We start from the raw sequence: 18,056 nt of genomic DNA on the forward strand, positions 1-18,056 counted from the left end.
CAAACTAAAATCTATTGTCTAAGGTCATCCAGCTGCAGCCCAAGAAGACCTGGGATTCAAGCCTAGGATTCAAACTCTGACTTCAAAATGAGTCCTAGTCCTATTCTTTCATGCTGAACTTAAAGGTTAATTGATTTTTTCTCCTGGTAGCACAATTAGCCTGGCCAGTCTTAAATCTATGGCTTCCTGATTTCATAGCTGCTGATTTTATGCGCTATGTCTCTCACATGACAACTTTTAAAAATGCATGGTAGGTGCTGCTGTGGTTAATAAAGTACAAATTCATTTAAAGTATTACTAAATATTCATAGTCGTGTTTTGCTATTATATATCTTTTTAATCAGTGCATATAATACAGCTGTTAATTATAGAAGACTGAAACTTTTTTCATGTAAAAAGAGCTCTTATATCTGAAGTGGGGATAGCCTGATGCAATGGAAAGCGAACTAAATTTGTTTTCAGAAAATAATTCTAAACTTAAATCTGGCTTCTGCCACTTTCTAACAGTGTGGCCTTGGGCATTATTCTCACTAAGCTTGTTTCCTTATCTTTAAAATGAGGAGGCTAGATTAGGTGGTCTCTATAAAGTTCTTTCAGCTTTAAGCCTGTGAGCCAAGGAAACTTTGCTTTATCTGGATTTTTAATAAACCTTATTTATATTAGAATTCTGTTGTTCTTTTTTAAGATTTTTTCCAAACTTTTGCAATGATAAATTTGAAGGGGATTTAGCTTTAAAGATGTTCTGAAAAGTTGTATTATTTCTCTTTGTTCATGAACTTTGAAATTCCTTTATTTGATTATAATCTATTTATTTTACTTTTATCTCTGCCTTGCAATCTCAAATCTTCATCTACATCATGACATGACCTTCAGTCCTCCTCAATTCTTTACCATCTCCTCTGTATTCTTTTCCCTTCTTAATTTCTTTTTTAAAAAAACTTACTTATTTTTAACATTCATTTAAAGAAATTCTGAGTGCCAAATTTTTTTCCTCCCTCAAGCTCCTCCCTTACTCCCTTGAGAAGGTAAGCAATATAATATTTTTATACATGTGAAAATGTGCAAAACATATTTCCATTTTCAGTCATGTTACAAAAAGAAAAATAAAGGAAATGTAAAAATTATGCTTCAGCTTATGTGAACTGTTGCAGTGTGTAAATGATCTGAACCATTGTACATAGTAACAGCAATATTGTATGACCAACTGGAATGACTTAGCTGTTCTAAGCATGCAGTGATCTAAGACAATTCCAAAGACTCATGATGAAAATGGTATCCATCTCCAGAGAAAGAACTGATGGCACACTTTTTTTTTAAACTTTATTTTTCTTTTGGTTGTCTCTGTTCTCTTTTGCAGCATGGCTAATATAGAAATTGGAACTCAAATTATAAATGAATGTTAAAAATAGTTTTTACATATAATGGAGAAAAAATAAAATTAAAAATTCTTTTAAAAAGTGTGAAAATAAAAATGTTTCATCGTTACTTAGGATTGATCATTTCAGTTGTACATTGTCTTCTTTTAAATCTCTTGCTCCCTATTACACACCTATTCATATTACATCATCTCAGTATATTCTGTAACAATTTCCTCTGTCCTTATCTTACATGATGAAGTGACCATTTTCTTAATAAGGTTATCTCTTCTACATCTTCAAGGGATTCCATTCCATTCTGTCTTTTCCAAGAAGTCTTGTCTGGGAAATTTAAGTTATATTGTTATAAGGCAATTTTTTTGCCTTCCAAAATAATACTATCCTACTAATCATAGCAGCTCTTCTAGACTTTTTTTTTTTACTCCTCTTTTTTAAAAAATCCTTTTAAAAAATTCCTTCTTGTAACTTTCCCTATGCTTCCTCTCTCAGCTAAGAACTTTGCCTCATATTTTACAGGAAAATATGAGGTTCTTTGCAGAACATTTGAGCAGATTTCCTTTCCTCCCCTCCCCCTCATATTTACATTACATTACATATTACATTACATTATCTCTTCCACCCTTGTGTCACATGATGAGGTGATCCTTTTCCTTGCTTAGATTATCCTGCTTTTCCTAGAGATTTCTTCTTCTACCATCTTTATCTTCTTACTTCTCATCATCTAGCTGCTTCTCTCTTGCTTAAAAATATTTCCATGTCTTCCCCATTCTCAAAAAACCCTCACTCCATTCATCCCCATTAGCCCTTCATTTTTTATTTATTTCCATAGGAGTCAGATTGAAAGAGAAAATCAGAACAAAAGGGAAAAGCCATGAGAAAAAAAAAAAAGTGAAAAGTGTGGCATTGATCCACATTCACTCTCCATAGTTCTCTCTGGATGCAAGCGGCATTTTTTATTCAAAGTTTATTGTCATTGCATTGGATCACTGAATTACCAAGAACAAAGTCTATCAAAGTTGATCATCACATGGTCTTGTTGCTGTGTACAATGTTTTCCTGCTTCTGTTTGCTTCATTCAGCATCAGTTCATGTAAATCTTTTCAGGCTTTTCTAAAATCTTCCTTTTTTGCCACAAATTTCTCTCTACTCATTCCATCCCCACACAGTTGTCAGAGTGATCATCCCAAAACTCACATCTGATCACGTGACTCTTCTACACAATAAACTCCAGTGTTTCCCCATCTCCTCCAGGGTCAAATATAAAGTCTTCTGTTTGTTGTTCAAAGTCCTTTCCCCCACTTTATCCCCACCACATCACCATTCTAGTCTTTTTGCACTATGCCCTTTTGTCTGTCATATCTTCTGTGATAGTGACATTGGTCTCCTTTTTCTTCCTTTTCTAAGACTTTTCATCTCCAGACTCTGGATATTTTTACTGGTTGTCTCCTCATACCTGAAATGCTCTTCCCATTCTTCTGTCTCGGGTGGTCTCAGCTAAAATCCTACCTTCTACAGAAAGCCTTTCCTGAACTCCCTTAATCTAAATTTTTCCTCTGTTGATTATTTCCAGTTTATTCTGTATGTAACTTATTTGTACATAGTTATTTACATGTTAACTTCCCCTTTAGACTGTGGTCTCCTAGAAATCAGGAACTATCTTTAGAAATTTTTTGTTTTCCTAGTGCTTAGCACAGTAATAATAACATATTATAGGTGCTTAATAAATATTTATTTGTAAAGGGCAGGAACTCTATGACTATTTTAATCCTACAACAAGATATTAACTCAGTGGAATTGATAAGACAATGGTTATCTAGTTTAGCATGTGAGTTCTCTAGTTCAGTAAGATTGATTTAATCCTAAAACAAGGTGTTAACTCAGTAGAATTAAGATAATGATTCTCTAGTACTTAGTATAGTTCTACAAGTTGACATCTATTTTATAAGCTTGACAACTATGATGATGTTCTTAGAATAGAGCATAAAAGAGCTAAAAAATCTGGGAGAGGAGAGAGACTTAAGAGAGAATTAAGATAATGATTCTCTAGTACTTAGTATAGTTCTACAAATTGACACCTATTTTATAAGCTTGACAACTATGATGATGTTCTTAGAATAGAGCATAAAAGAGCTAAGAAATCTGGGAGAGGAGAGAGACTTCAAGATAGAAGATAGAGACCCTCATGGTGGCTCTCTTGCCTCCTGCATTCCTCCATTGAAACCAAGACCCATTCTGGAGGGCCTCCAGAAGGTTACTGGGGCCCCAGGTGAAGGAGACAGAATGTGAAGGAGATAATAACGGGACTTTATCCCTGACTATTCTCGTGGTGATTATTCTGCTGAAACGAAGGCTGGTCCCAAGACCTCCAGAAAGCTAACCAGAACATTACATTTGACTGACTATCTGAATAGTGTCTTTTGACAGTATTGGTTTTGCTCTCCAGTTTTGTACCATTTTATTTTCTCAGGAAAAATAAAACTAATGAAAATTTATTTGACTGGCAAGTAGTTATTTGTTAATATTGTAATTTTGTCTTTTATCTGTAGTTTTAATTTCATTATCAAGTTCCTTGATGGGATATACTAAATAAAACATTATTAAATTTTAAATTATGTGCCAGTTACTGTGGTAAGCCCTGGGATTACCAATATGAAAAGATAAGACAATACCTATCCTCAAAGACTTTCCTCCTCCTTCCCTCACTCCCTCCTTTCCTTCCCTTTCTTTCCTTCCTTCCTTTTCTTTCTCCTTTCCTCTATCTCTCCCTCATTCCCTCCCTCCCTCCCTTCCTCCCTCTTTCCTTTCTCCCTGCCGCCTTTTCTCCTTTTCTTCCTCTTCCCTCCCTCCCTTCTTTCCTTTTTCCCCTCTCTTCCTCTCTCCCTTTTTCCCTTCCTTCCCCACTCTTTCCCTCCCTTTGTTACCCCCCTCCCTTCTTATCTATTTTTCTCCTTCCCTGCTATATTGTCCTTCCTCCCTCTCTCCCTCTGCTTTCTAGTTTCTCTCTCTGATTTATCTTCTCTAAGTAGAGAGAGTAATGATTGTCTTGCTTAGATTTATGTCCTTTGTACCTCACATGCTGCCTGGTGCATAGTAAGCACATCATAAATGCTCTCTGTCCATCCATCTCTGTATAACAATCATCCCTCTTTTCTATCCATCATCCAGACTTCCATTCATCCATCCATCTATCTATCTATCTATGTGTCTGTGTATCTATTTGCCTTTCTATCCCTCCTATCCTTATGCAACATTTCCCTTTGCAGCCCCCCTTACCCAAACAAGTGCTTCCTGAACAATTCTAATATGTGGGAAACCATATCTTGACAGGTATCTTGATCATTAGAAGCATTTTTCTTAAATCAAGCCTATCTCTCTTATTGTGAAGTGCTGATTTTCTATCTGTAGAGGGCAGTAGAGATCGTGAAGATGAAATAGCTATTCATCCCGGCATTGGCTGCCCATCCTTCCCCTGTCCCTTTCCCAGTAGTTCAGCCAGATGAACTAAAACCATATCTGACAGTGTAGCGGACATTGACTCTTCTCTGTACTTCCTCCTACTCCCTACCTTGTATTAAAAAGCAGATGATTTTTCATCTCTTTTCTGGAGGCAAGCTTGGTCATGATAATTATTTAGCACTGGGCTTCATTTTTATTGTTCTTTTCATTTACCCTGTTGTAATAACTTTTTTTTTTTTTTGAAAGTCTCCAATATATGTTTGCCTTTTGCTCATATACTTTATCTCATATGAGTGTAGTGAGAGCTTTATGGCAATTAGTGGGCAATGTAACAAAGCTGCCTTGTATAAAATAAATTCACACACCAAAATCTAAAAATCATTTATCCTTCAAGAGTGTTGGTTTTACTGGGACACTGATACATTGTTGGTGGAGTTGTGAACGAATCCAACCATTCTGGAGAGCAATCTGGAATTATGCCTAAAAAGTTTCCAAACTGTGCACACCCTTTGATCCAGCAGTGCTACTACTGGGCTTATATCCCAAAGAGATACTAAAGAAGAGAAAGGGACCTGTATGTGCAAAAATGTTTGTGCAGCCCTGTTTGTGGTGGCTAGAAGCTGGAAAATGAATGGATACCCATCAATTGGAGAATGGTTAGGTAAATTGTGGTATATGAATGTTATGGAATATTATTGTTTTGTAAGAAATGACCAGCAGGATGAATACAGAGAGACTTGGAGAGACTTACATGAACTGATGCAAAGTGAAATGAGCAGAACCAGGAGATCATTATATACCTCAACAACGATACAGTATAAGGATGTAGTCTGATGGAAGTGGATTTCTTTGACAAAGAGAAGATTTAACTCAAGTTCAGTTGATCAATGAGGGACAGAATCAGCTATACCCAAAGAAAGAACACTGGGAAATGAATGTAAACTGTTTGCATTTTTGTTTTTTTTCCCTGGTTATTCTTACCTTCTGAATCCAATTCTTCCTGTGCAACAAGAGAACTGTTTTGTTGTTTCATCCACTCATTTTTTAGCATTAGATTACTTAGTTTGCAATTAATTTTTGGTCTTTTTCCCTGATCCTTTTTTATATGTAATTTTTATTGCATCATGCTCTGAAAAAGATGCATTTATTATTTCTGCCTTTTTGCATTTGATTGTGAGGTTTTTATGCCCTAATACAAGATCAGTTTTTATGTAGGTTCCATCTACTGCTGAGGAAAAAAAAGTACATTCCTTTCTGTTCCCATTCAGTTTTCTCCAAAGGTCTATCATGCCTAAATTTTCTAAAATTCTATTTACCTCCTTACTTTCTTCCTTCTTTATTTTGTGGTTCAATTTATCTAGTTCTGAGAGAGTATCTCCTACTAGTATAGTTTGGCTCTCTATTTTTTCTTCCAGCTTTCTTAACTTCTCTTTTAGGAATTTGAATGCTATACCACTTAGTGCATATGTTTAGATGTTTTTCTTGTAAACACTATATAGGAAGATTTTGGCTTTTAATCCAGTCTGCTATACCACTTCCGTTTTATGGGAAAGTTTATCCCATTCACATTTGCATTTATAATTACTAACTCTGTTTCCCCCCATCCTATTTTTCCTAAGTTATATTTTTCTCTTTCCTTTCTCTCGTTCCTCTTCCTCAGTGTCTTGCTTCTGATCACTACCTCCTTCAAACTGCCATCCCCTTTTACAGCCTCTCCTCCCTTTCTCCCCTACTACTTCTGTTCTCCCTTCTATTACTTCCCTTTTCCTTTCCCCTTTCTCCTCCTATTTTCCTAGAGGTTGACACAAATTTCTGTATCAAACTAAATATGTATGATATTTTGGGGCCAAATCTGATGAGATTAAGGTTCATAGAATGCCCATCTTCCCTTCTTTCCTTCAACTGTAATAGGTCTTTTTTGCCTCTTCATGTTATGTAATTTACCTCATTTTACCTCCACTTTCCTCCTCTTTCAGTACAATTCCTTTTTCAGTCCTAGTTTCTTTTTTTATGTCATCACAATAAAGTTAGATTATACTTACATCCTCTAAGTATACCCCTAATAAAGATACAGTTCTCAGGAATTATACATATCATTTTCCCGTGGAGGGATATAAACATTTTAACCTTTAAAAAACATATTTTTTCCCTTCCCTTTTTATCTTCTTATGCTTCTCTTGAGTCTTGCATTTGAAGATTAAATTTCTATTCAGCTCTAGTCTTTTCATCAAAAAATGATTGAAAATTTGCTATTTCATTGAATGTCCATCTTTCCCCCTGACAGATAAGGCTCACTTTTGCTGGGTAATTGATTCTTGTATGTGGTCCAAGCTCCTTGTATGTGGACCAAGTATGTGGTCCACATTCCAGGCCCTCTTTAGCTCATTTTAAAGTTGAGAAAACTGAGGAAAATAGGTTAAGTGACTTGACCAGGGTCATATAGCTAGAAAGTATCAAAGACAGATTTGAACTCAGGGTCCTCTTGACTATCTCTCCTGTGCTTCCCTGCCGCCCATTCTCTGAGGTGACTTTCCACTTGCTTTGTATATACCTTGTACATCCTACTTGTTTTTGTGCTGTCTTACACATCAGAATGTAAGCTTTTTGAGTACAGGGATTTTGTTTTTGCCTTTTTTTGCATCTCTAGGGTTTAACATGATACCTGGTACATAGTGGGTGCCTAATAAATTATTGCTCACTGTTTGACTGACTAATCCTTCTTGATCAGGGTAAGCTTTGCATTTGTCTGGCAGAATACCTTTATTATCTTTAGGTAAAAATTTTAAATAGGTTTTGGAATGAGTTTTCAGTAAAACTATGTTACATTTACAAACAGCATAGTGACTAATTTTGGCTTGAGAGGGCTAGTGGTAAGGCATATAGGTGGATGGTGGATAATAGTTACAGAATGAGGCATGTATTTTCAGATATGACCATTGTAATGGTTTGTTTGGATTAATTGTAAATCCTTGCTATAAGATAGAATTCTGGAGGAGCCTTATTTTGAAATGAAAGATTTTTTAAAAATTTAAAGCATCAGTAAATTTAATTTTGAAAAAAAAGATACAAGTCAATCATTAAAAATTGTTTTTGCATTGATTTACCTAAGGCAGGATGTTTCTGAGTTAGAATTTTCTAATCAGAAGTTTTGACAGAATTAGCATATGTAAGAACAGTCAGTCTATCTTTTTATAAGTCCAAAAAGGCTCAATTCATTGGCACATAGAATCAAAAGTAACAAGAATCACTAAAAAATAGAGGTGTTCTTTTTAGTACCATAAAATTGTTCCAGGTATAGGGACTGTGCTCTGAAATGAGTTCCCAAAAATAATCCAAAAAATTCTTAGGGAACATTTTTATTATTTGCTGAGTTTTTCATCAACTATATCTAATCCTGTCTTTTTGACATTCCAAATCTAATTGAAATAAAATATGCATATCTGAGTCCGACATTCCTTAGGCAATGTATCTTTTATGTACAGAATATTCTGCAAGTTTTAGGGTTTTAAGCTATTAAAACTATTTAAATTATTAAAGCTTAAGGCTGCACTAAGACGTGAAGGATGAAGGTGAAATGAAGCCAGTAAGCTTCAGCTACAAAAACAATGTAGTAACATGGATGGTATCCCTAACCAACTAAAAAGACTTAAAAAATTTCAATAAATAGCAGGAGAGTTTACAGTTAGTCTTGAGTGTTTCAGATCATGGCCTTCTCATGAGCAGTAGCCCATATTTATCTCAGATTGAAACCTCTGCAAATTTTTGCAAACAATGTAAAGTTTTCTCATATTCCTGAAGCAAATGTGTGATTTTAACTTCTTAACTGTATTGTTTGGGCAGCTACGTAGACTCATTTTCCTGAGTTGAAAGCAAGTAGCTTAGCTCTACGTACCTCAGTTTTTTCATCAGTAAAATAAGCTGGAGAAGGAATGGCAGACCTCTCCAGGATTTTTGCAAAGCAAACCCCAAATGGGATCTGTGAGATGACTAAACCATAAAAAATGCATTGTTCAGATTCTGAAAAGTTATATGTAACTAAGGTTCTATCTTGACCTGGCCTTTTTGAGAAGGAAGGTCAAACAACGATCTTGATGGGAGCTTCTCTCAAAACAGGGCTTTTTTCTTTCAGATCCTCAGAACTATCTCAAGATGCTTCTCTCACACAAATGCTCTTTTCCCCATTCTGTCAGATTTTAATTTTGTACACCTCTCCTTTCTTCCTGAGATTACTTATATATACTGTCTCTGAAATTTGTTTATGGCTTTGATATTTCCTTACCACTCAAGGTGCTTTAGAAATAGAATTTTAGGTTCAAGAATCTTATTGTGAGGGTGAGGCTTGATTATTATGATTGATTAAAAATTGTACTTTGAAACCAGACAGAGTCTAACAGTTAGATCTTGTAATATGATGCCTTATAATGTGATATGTGGTGTGATTTACATATAGTGACCTTGAAAATAATTTGAAAAAAAAAATTTTTTTTGTCAGGTATGAAAGATTACAAAAAACGTGCTCCATAGCCCTGGTTGGCAAATATACCAAACTCAGTGACTGCTATGCATCAGTATTTAAAGCCTTAGAACACTCGGCCTTGGCAATTAATCACAAATTGGATTTAATGGTAAGACTTTACCTGTTTTTTCCAGAATTTTTAATTATTAAAATCATTTGAGTCCTTATTGGAATTACATGTAACCTAATACTTTATGTTCAATTAGTGTTAGGAAAGCTACTGCTTATCCCAAAGAGATTTTAAAGAAGGGAAAGGGACCTGTATGTGCAAGAATGTTTGCGGCAGCCCTTTTCGTAGTGGCCAGAAACTGGAAACTGAATGGATGCCCATCAATTGGAGAATGGGCTGAATAAATTGTGGTATATGAATAGTATGGAATATTATTGTTCTGTAAGAAATGACCAGCAGGAGAATTTCAGAGAGGCCTGGAGAGACTTACACGAACTGATGCTGAGTGAAATGAGCAGGACCAGGAGATCATTATATACTTCAACAACCATATTATATGATGATCAATTCTGATGGACATGGCCCTCTTCAATAATGAGATGAACCAAATCAATTCCAATAGAGTAGTAATGAACTGAACCAGTTACACCCAGCGAAAGAACTCTGGGAGATGATTATGAACTATTGCATAGAATTCCCAATCCCTCTATTTTTGTCTTCCAGCATTTTCACAGGCTAATTGTACACTATTTCAAAGTCCGATTCTTTTTGTACAGCAAAATAACTGTTTTGACATGCATACATATATTGTAATTAACTTATATTTCAACATATTTAACATGTATTGATTGGTTAACCTACCATCTGAGGGAAGGGGTGAGGAAAAGGAGGGGAAAAGTTGGAACAAAAGGATTTACAATTGTCAATGCTGAAAAATTACCCATGCATATATCTTTTAAATAAAAAGCTATAATAAAAAAAAAAAAAAAGGAAAGGTACTGCTAGTTTATATTTAGTGAAACCAAATTAAAGCATGCTTTATAGAATTAAACTCTGCATGTACTTATGAGTATAAATTTTAAAATATTTTTGGTTGTAATAGAGCTGATAGTAGATTGTTTTTTAAAAAATTTGAATTGACGAAGCAAATCATGAGTTTCAAAAGTGCTATTTGCCCTTGACTTGGTGAAGTAGATTATAAATATTATTAATAGTTGTAAACTATTGAAATTCTTACATCAAGATTCTTACAATTTTTGCATCCATGTTACAAGGCATTACTGGCTCATATATTGTGACTCTTGTTATTGTTTGTTTATTTTGTTCAAGTTTTTAGAAATAGCATTCCAATTTATTTTTTTTTTATTTTTTTTATTTTTATTTAATAGCCTTTTATTTACAGGATATATACATGGGTAACTTTACAGCATTAACAATTGCCAAACCTCTTGTTCCAATTTTTCACCTCTTACCCCCCCACCCCCTCCCCTAGATGGCAGGATGACCAGTAGATGTTAAATATATTAAAATATAAATTAGATACACAATAAGTATACATGACCAAACCGTTATTTTGCTGTACAAAACGAATCAGACTCTGAAATATTGTACAATTAGCTTGTGAAGAAAATCAAAAATGCAGGTGGGCATAAATATAGGGATTGGGAATTCAATGTAATGCTTTTTAGTCATCTCCCAGAGTTCTTTTTCTGGGCATAGCTAGTTCAGTTCATTACTGCTCCATTAGAAATGATTTGGTTGATCTCGTTGCTTTGGATGGCCTGGTCCATCAGAACTGGTCATCATATAGTATTGTTGTTGAAGTATATAATGATCTCCTGGTCCTGCTCATTTCACTCGGCATCAGTTCGTGTAAGTCTCTCCAGGCCTTTCTGAAATCATCCTGTTGGTCATTTCTTACAGAACAATCATATTCCATAATATTCATATACCACAATTTATTCAGCCATTCTCCAAGTGATGGACATCCATTCAGTTTCCATTTTCTAGCCACTACAAAAAGGGCTGCCACAAACATTCGTGCACATACAGGTCCCTTTCCCTTCTTTATAATCTCTTTGGGATATAATCCCAGTAGTAACACTGCTGGATCAAAGGGTATGCACAGTTTGATAACTTTTGGGGCATAATTCCAGATTGCTCTCCAGAATGGCTGGATTCATTCACAACTCCACCAAAAATACATCGGTGTCCCAGTTTTCCCGCATCCCCTCCAACATTCATCATTATTTTTTCCTGTCATCTTAGCCAGTCTGACAGGTGTGTAGTGGTATCTCAGAGTTGTCTTAATTTGCATTTCTCTGATCAATAGTGATTTGGAACACTCTTTCATATGAGTGGTAATAGTTTCAATTTCATCATCTGAAAATTGTCTGTTCATATCCTTTGACCATTTATCAATTGGAGAATGGCTTGGTTTGTTATAAATTAGAGTCAATTCTCTCTATATTTTGGAAATGAGGCCTTTATCAGAACCTTTGACTGTAAAAATATTTTCCCAGTTTGTTATAGCATTCCAATTTAAAGGCTTGAAAATAAATTCTCAGAAAAGAATCTGAGCTATATTGAGATAACTGCTTTTCAAGTGGACATCAGTAAAGTACATCATGGCTGAAGTTCATTATAAAGAGTATATTAAGAGATCATGAACATAAAAAAATTAGTATAATTATTATCATTTATATAGTGATTACTATATACCAGGTCCTGTACTAAGCACATTAGAATTATTTTCTCATTTCATCCTCAAGGCATCCCTGGGAGGTAGGTGCTATTGTTATCCCCATATTACAGATGAGAAAACTGAGGCAAAAATTTCCCCAGGGCCACACAACTAGAAAATATTTGAACCAAAGGGAAGATAATGAAAAAGTATAAGCATCCAAGAGACTAGTTGATCTCTGTATTTCACCATCTATTTGCATATTTATATATATACAATATACATACATGTACACATATAGGAATATACATAGCATATATTCATGTGTATGTGTATTTGTGTAGCACTAAATTTGCTCATGATATACACACATGCATTTACATACATAGACATATAAATACATGTATACATACATATATCCTGTGTATCAAATGATTGCTGCAGGTAGAATATTTTAACATTTGATCAGACCTCAAGAATGACTGATTTTGAATTTCATTGAAATCAGATTATTTTGCTGCGTAAATTTACAGATGTAATGCTTTGTTTTTTGTTCCTAACAGCAGGTCTTGGATCACTCTCACCATCTATATGTATAAGCATACATTGCTGATCACTTTTTACATTTATTGGAAGTAACATGATGTAATAGAAAGAAAAATGATTTGGAAGTCAGGAAATCTGAATTTAATTCTGTCTGTGATGCTAATCAGCTGTGTTTATTGGGTCCCAGTTTCCTTTTCTATAGAAAAAGCAGGAATTTGGACTTTGATCTTCTCTAAGGGTTCTTGAAACTTTATACTCATCCTAATTCTAATTCATGACTTTCTTTATAAAAATTGAAGCCCATTGAAGCTCATAATCCAGCAATGATATAAAGCTTGTGTTTTTGTTAGAGAGTGAAACCTCCATAAATAGGTTGGACTGATATTGGAGATAATCAAGATTTTATTTGATAGAAATCATTGTATCTAGATCTGGTCTTTCAGCTGGAATGTGATACTATTTGCTATGCAGTAATTAAAATGAGAATTTAACCTTTTATAAATTTATAACCATTTATAAATTTTAAAAGTGAGACTGTGATAATGTTTATCTTAGGACTTTTATATTCTGGAATCTCATTGTGTATCTTGAAAAATTTATGTGCAAATTTTTAGAAACTTTTTGTTGTGCATAGCTAATTTTGATATTTGAAATTCATGTTTTCCAGACTTTTTTTTTTTAAATAAAGGATGAATTGATTATGTTGGATATCTCCTGATTTTCCACTCTTCCAATCTTCCATCCTTAACTTAAACTCCGTTTTCCCACAGTTAGTAGTGCTTCCTTCCATAATGTAAACTTCTTTAGGATAGGGACAGTTTCATTTTTGTCCTTGTATCCTTAATATCAAACATGATGCCTGGCACATCGTAAGTCCTTAATACATGCTTGTTGATTTGCTTCTTAGTATATAGATTCTATTGATCTGGAACAGTCTTCTGAGATTGAGAACCCTGTGAGATTTCATGAAGCCTGGCAGAAGCTGTGCAAAGCAGAGTAAGTACCCATAAAACTGTATATAATTCCAATTCTAGATTTCTTCCTTTTGTAAAATTTTTGTGTATTTAACAACTTATTTTTTTAAACAATATGCTCAAGGTCATTAATTCCTATGTGAAAACATGATGGAAATTGACTGGAAGGGAGAAGGGAAGGAATAAGTAATATGGTGATTTTGAAATTGTATTATAGAATTTTATGTTGAAGTTTTTGACCTGGGCGGAGTATATTTTGTTTCTGTAAGAGTGGTTGATAAAAATATTTCATATCTCAAATTATAAGATGGTTTGATAATATTTATTTTTTCAACATCATTTACCTGAGTCTTTGCTCTTCTGTATGACTAATCATTCTCACATTTTAGTTGGGGACCATCTAGATAAAATTATTTTAGAGAACTGCATGCAATCTCTAAACATTCCATCTATCAATCCATTGGAATATTGAAATCTTTGGTAGCCATTAATCTTCTCAGATGCTTTAGCTGATTTCAAGTGTGCACTTGAATTTAATAGCTCATGATACCTTTTTTTTGGGGAGGAGGACAGTCTTTTTGGAGCAGGGTATGAACCAAGATTTATCTTTTCTTGAATTAAATCCTTTCAGTTGTCCTGCAATTCAAATACCAAAGGAGAACAAAAAAGACTAGGAAATAATCACTAGTTACATTAAATGGTACCACATAGTGGTTCAAACTCTGTTCATCCTTGGGAAGATTTCAAGAAGAAAAGTTGTGTCAGCCTGTTCATAAATAATTGTTGGATTGTTGAATTGATATCAGATCGTGCACCTACTTCAGGCAAAGTAACTTAGCTATGAATATATTTCAATACATGAGTAAAAATAGAAATGAAACTATTACTGTAACTCATAAGTGTTGTTGAACATTACCCAAGGGTGTACTTTTGTTTTTTAAAAGTTAGTTCATATTTAAAAATCCAGGTCTTTATAATGGTGTTTTGATCTTGATGTTTGATTTGCCATTCTCTAGGAATGGTGGTGGTGGTGAATAATAAAAGGAATGATGAACACTTACCTTGAACATTCTTGTGGTTGTTTACAGTGGGATTCTAGTACCAGGAGGTTTTGGTTATCGGGGCACAGAGGGAAAACTCCGGGCAATTTCTTGGGCAAGAACAAAGAAAATACCTTTTCTGGGTAAGATTCAACTCATATGATTAACAATGTAATGACATAATTTAACTCATTTTTGAGAAGTAGTAGAGTTGGAATTTAATCTTTTTCTGGGTTTGATAATACCACAATTAATTTAGAGATGTGGGGTAGAAAGAACATTCCCATTTACTCTGTTTTAATAAATGAGAAGTGTTTTTAGCTGATTTTGTAGAAGTATAACATTATAAAGGAAAAAAGGAATAGACTTAGAAGACTAGAACTCAAAACAGTTCTCAGAAACTTGCCACTTCTGTAATGAAGCCAATCTTTTTGGACCTCATCTGTAAAATGGAGGTGTTGACCTCTAAAATCCTTTATAGTCCTAAAGTAGCAGTCTTAGTAGAATGAACGTTGTTTAATCAAAATAATATTTGATTTCAGATGAGAATTGTATTTAGTTATCTACTACACCACTGACAAATTATATGATCTTAGGCAAGTTCTTTGAAATCTCAATTTTTCCATCTGTAAAATGGCGATAATTCTTTATTTTCTTCACAGAACTAAGATAAAATTTTTGTGAACTATGGTGTGATACTGGCAAGGTTTTCTTTTTTTTTTTTTCTTTTTTCTTTTCTCCCCATTGGCAGACTCCTTAGATGCCCCTACCCTTCGTCTTTCTTCTTCCTTTTCTGAACCCCTTTGGTGTTTTCTTTTCTTTTCTTTTTAAATAGTATCTTATTTTCTTAAATACATGCAAAAATAGCTTTCAGTATTCACCTTTACAAAACCTTATGTTACAAATTTTTCTCCTACTCTCCCTCCCTTCTCTTTCCCTAAGATAACAAACAATGAGATAGGTAAAGGTTAAATATGTGCAGTTCTTCTAAACATATTTCCATATTTGTCTTGCTGCTCAAGAAAATTCATAATAAAAGTGAAAAAAAAAACCTACAAAAAGAAAAAAATCAAGCAAACAAACAAACAACAAGAACAAAAGGTGAAAATACTGTCTTGATTCACATTCAGTTTCCCCCCTGGATGTAGATGGCATTTTCCACGCCAAGTCTATTAGAATTGCCCTGAATCACCTCATTGTTGAGAAGAGCCATCATAGTTTATCATCGTATAATATTGATGTTGCTGTGTACAATGATCCCTTGGTTCTGCTCATTTCACTTAGCATCAGTTCGTTTAAGTCTCTCCAGGCTTCTCTGAAATTATCCTGCTGATCATTTCTTACAGGACAATAATATTCCATAACATTCATATACCATAACTTATTCAGCCATTCTCCAACTGATAGACATTTACTAAGTTTCCAGTTCCTTGCTTTTGGTGTTTTCTTAACCACAACTGCTCAATGACTTTTTAGCTCCTTTATAGCTTTTTTAAGTGTCTTACTGAAGTTTTTACCAACATTTGACATCTTCGAGTAAGGTACATGTACATAAGTGGCCTTGGATTTAAGAGTTTCAAGTTCAAATCTTATCTGATTTTTTTGTCGTTCATTCATATCAGTTATGTTTGACTCTTCGTGAACTCATTTGACCTTTTCATGGCAAAGTTACTCCAGCTCATTTTACAGATGAGAAAACTGAGGCAAACAGGTTAAGTAATTTTCCTAGGATCACATAGCTGGTATCTGAGAGTAGATTTAACTTTAGGCCCATCACAATATCCACTGCACCATCTAGCTTTATGATTATAGATAATTCACTTTAATCTCTCTGAGCCTCAGTTTCTTTTTCAGAAAAATGGAAATTTTGCAATATTCACTTCACAGAAGTGTTATGGGGAGGAGTGCTTTGTAATTATTAAAATGCATATTGTTGTTATTCTCTTTCTACTCATTCAGATTACTTACAGGTAAAAACTGACAGTCTGGAATAGCTACATATTCTGAATATTCTAGAATGACCAAGTTTCCTCAGCTGGAGAACCTAGTTGTCCTCAGAGACTAAGTGTAGAAGGCAGCTAGGTGGCCAATTAATAGATCCTTCCCTCCCTCTCTCCTTCCTTCCCTCTCTTCTTTCCTTCTCTCCCTTCTATTTTTCCTCCCTCCCTCCCTTCCTCCTTCCTTCGTTTTTTTTCTTTCTAATACTATGTAGAGAAGTCGTGATTTGTATTAATAGTGGAAGGATCCAGACTGATGATTTCTCAAGTGACAGACCTTATATATGTCTCAGTGCTACAATTAGGAAGGAAAGTGTGAAAGGAATAAGCTTTATTTTTTATATGCTAACCCCTATGCTAAGTACTTACAGGGATCTCCTTGCTTCAGTGTAGGTCAGGCAAAGAACTTTCAGTATGTATATTTGGCATAATTCATGGTTTTTCATAGTCAGTGATGGCATGTGTTCTCTCTTGTTCTACAGGAATTTGTTTAGGGATGCAGTTGTCAGTGGTGGAATTTGCCAGGAACTGTCTTGGTTGGAAAGGTGAGTCTAGGATCCCCTCAAGGCCTCACTTGAATCAATTATTTCATTAAAAACCTCAGATAAACAAAACCACAAACTCATCTTATTTAAGATTTTTTTCACGAGAAATTGGTGTAATAATCTTTCCTTAAATTTTTTTCTTTCTTAATATCTAGATGCAGATTCTACAGAATTTGTACCAAATACCAGCATTCCTGTTGTAAGTGACTTTATTTTTTTGGATTTTGATGATTTTATATCCTTTCTGTTTTCTAAATGTATAGTGTTTTTCTTATTTTACTGAATTGTAATTTTAATTATGAAAGTATTTTTGCATCCAAACTCATGTCATACATTCCATCCTATTAACTTTTTACCAATTTTAGAGTTTAACCTCTTTTTTTTTTGTATTAATATTTTATTTTTCCAAATACATGTAAAGATAGTTTTCAACATTCATTTTTTTAAAATTTGAGAGCAAATTTATTTTTTCTTTATTAAAGCTTTTCATTTTTCAAAGCATATGCATGGATACTCCTTCAACATTATCCCTTACAGAACCTTGTGTTCCAGTTTTTTTCCCCTTCTCCCATGCCCTCCCTTAGATGGCAAGTAGTCCAATATATGTTAAACATGGTAGAAATATACAACATTCATTTTTGTAATATTTTATGTTCTAAATTTTTTTCTGTGATTTTTACCTTCCTCCTCCTCAAGACAGCAAACAATCTGATAAAAGTTAAATATGTATAATCCTTTTAAACTTATTTCCATATTTGCCATATTGTATAAGAAAAATCAGACCAAAAGGGAAAAAAAAACCATAAGAGCAAACAAATAAGTACAGTTGAAAATGCTATGCCTCCATTCATATTTAGTTTCCATAATACTCTCTCTGGATGTGGATGGCATTTTCCATCCCAAGTCTATTGGAACTATCTTAGATCACTTCGTTGTTGGCTTTCTTCAACAATGAGATGATTCAAACCAGTTC

The 18,056-nt window shown here is 34.2% G+C and overlaps 1 protein-coding gene across 3 annotated transcripts in view; it reads left to right on the forward strand.

Annotated features, from left to right (window-relative positions):
* Positions 1 to 18,056, forward strand: part of CTPS2 (CTP synthase 2) — a 156,375-nt gene that overhangs the window by 60,859 nt on the left and 77,460 nt on the right. For all 3 annotated transcript variants that reach the window (XM_031958951.1, XM_031958952.1, XM_031958953.1), the window contains 5 exons: positions 9,325 to 9,457; positions 13,435 to 13,523; positions 14,590 to 14,684; positions 17,021 to 17,083; positions 17,239 to 17,282. In XM_031958951.1, the coding sequence (XP_031814811.1) occupies positions 9,325 to 9,457; positions 13,435 to 13,523; positions 14,590 to 14,684; positions 17,021 to 17,083; positions 17,239 to 17,282 (424 nt within the window). The remainder of the gene's footprint in view (positions 1 to 9,324; positions 9,458 to 13,434; positions 13,524 to 14,589; positions 14,685 to 17,020; positions 17,084 to 17,238; positions 17,283 to 18,056) is intronic.

The sequence above is a fragment of the Sarcophilus harrisii genome, chromosome 3 (genome assembly GCF_902635505.1).
Source record: "Sarcophilus harrisii chromosome 3, mSarHar1.11, whole genome shotgun sequence".
Classification (NCBI taxonomy): Eukaryota; Metazoa; Chordata; class Mammalia; order Dasyuromorphia; family Dasyuridae; genus Sarcophilus; species Sarcophilus harrisii.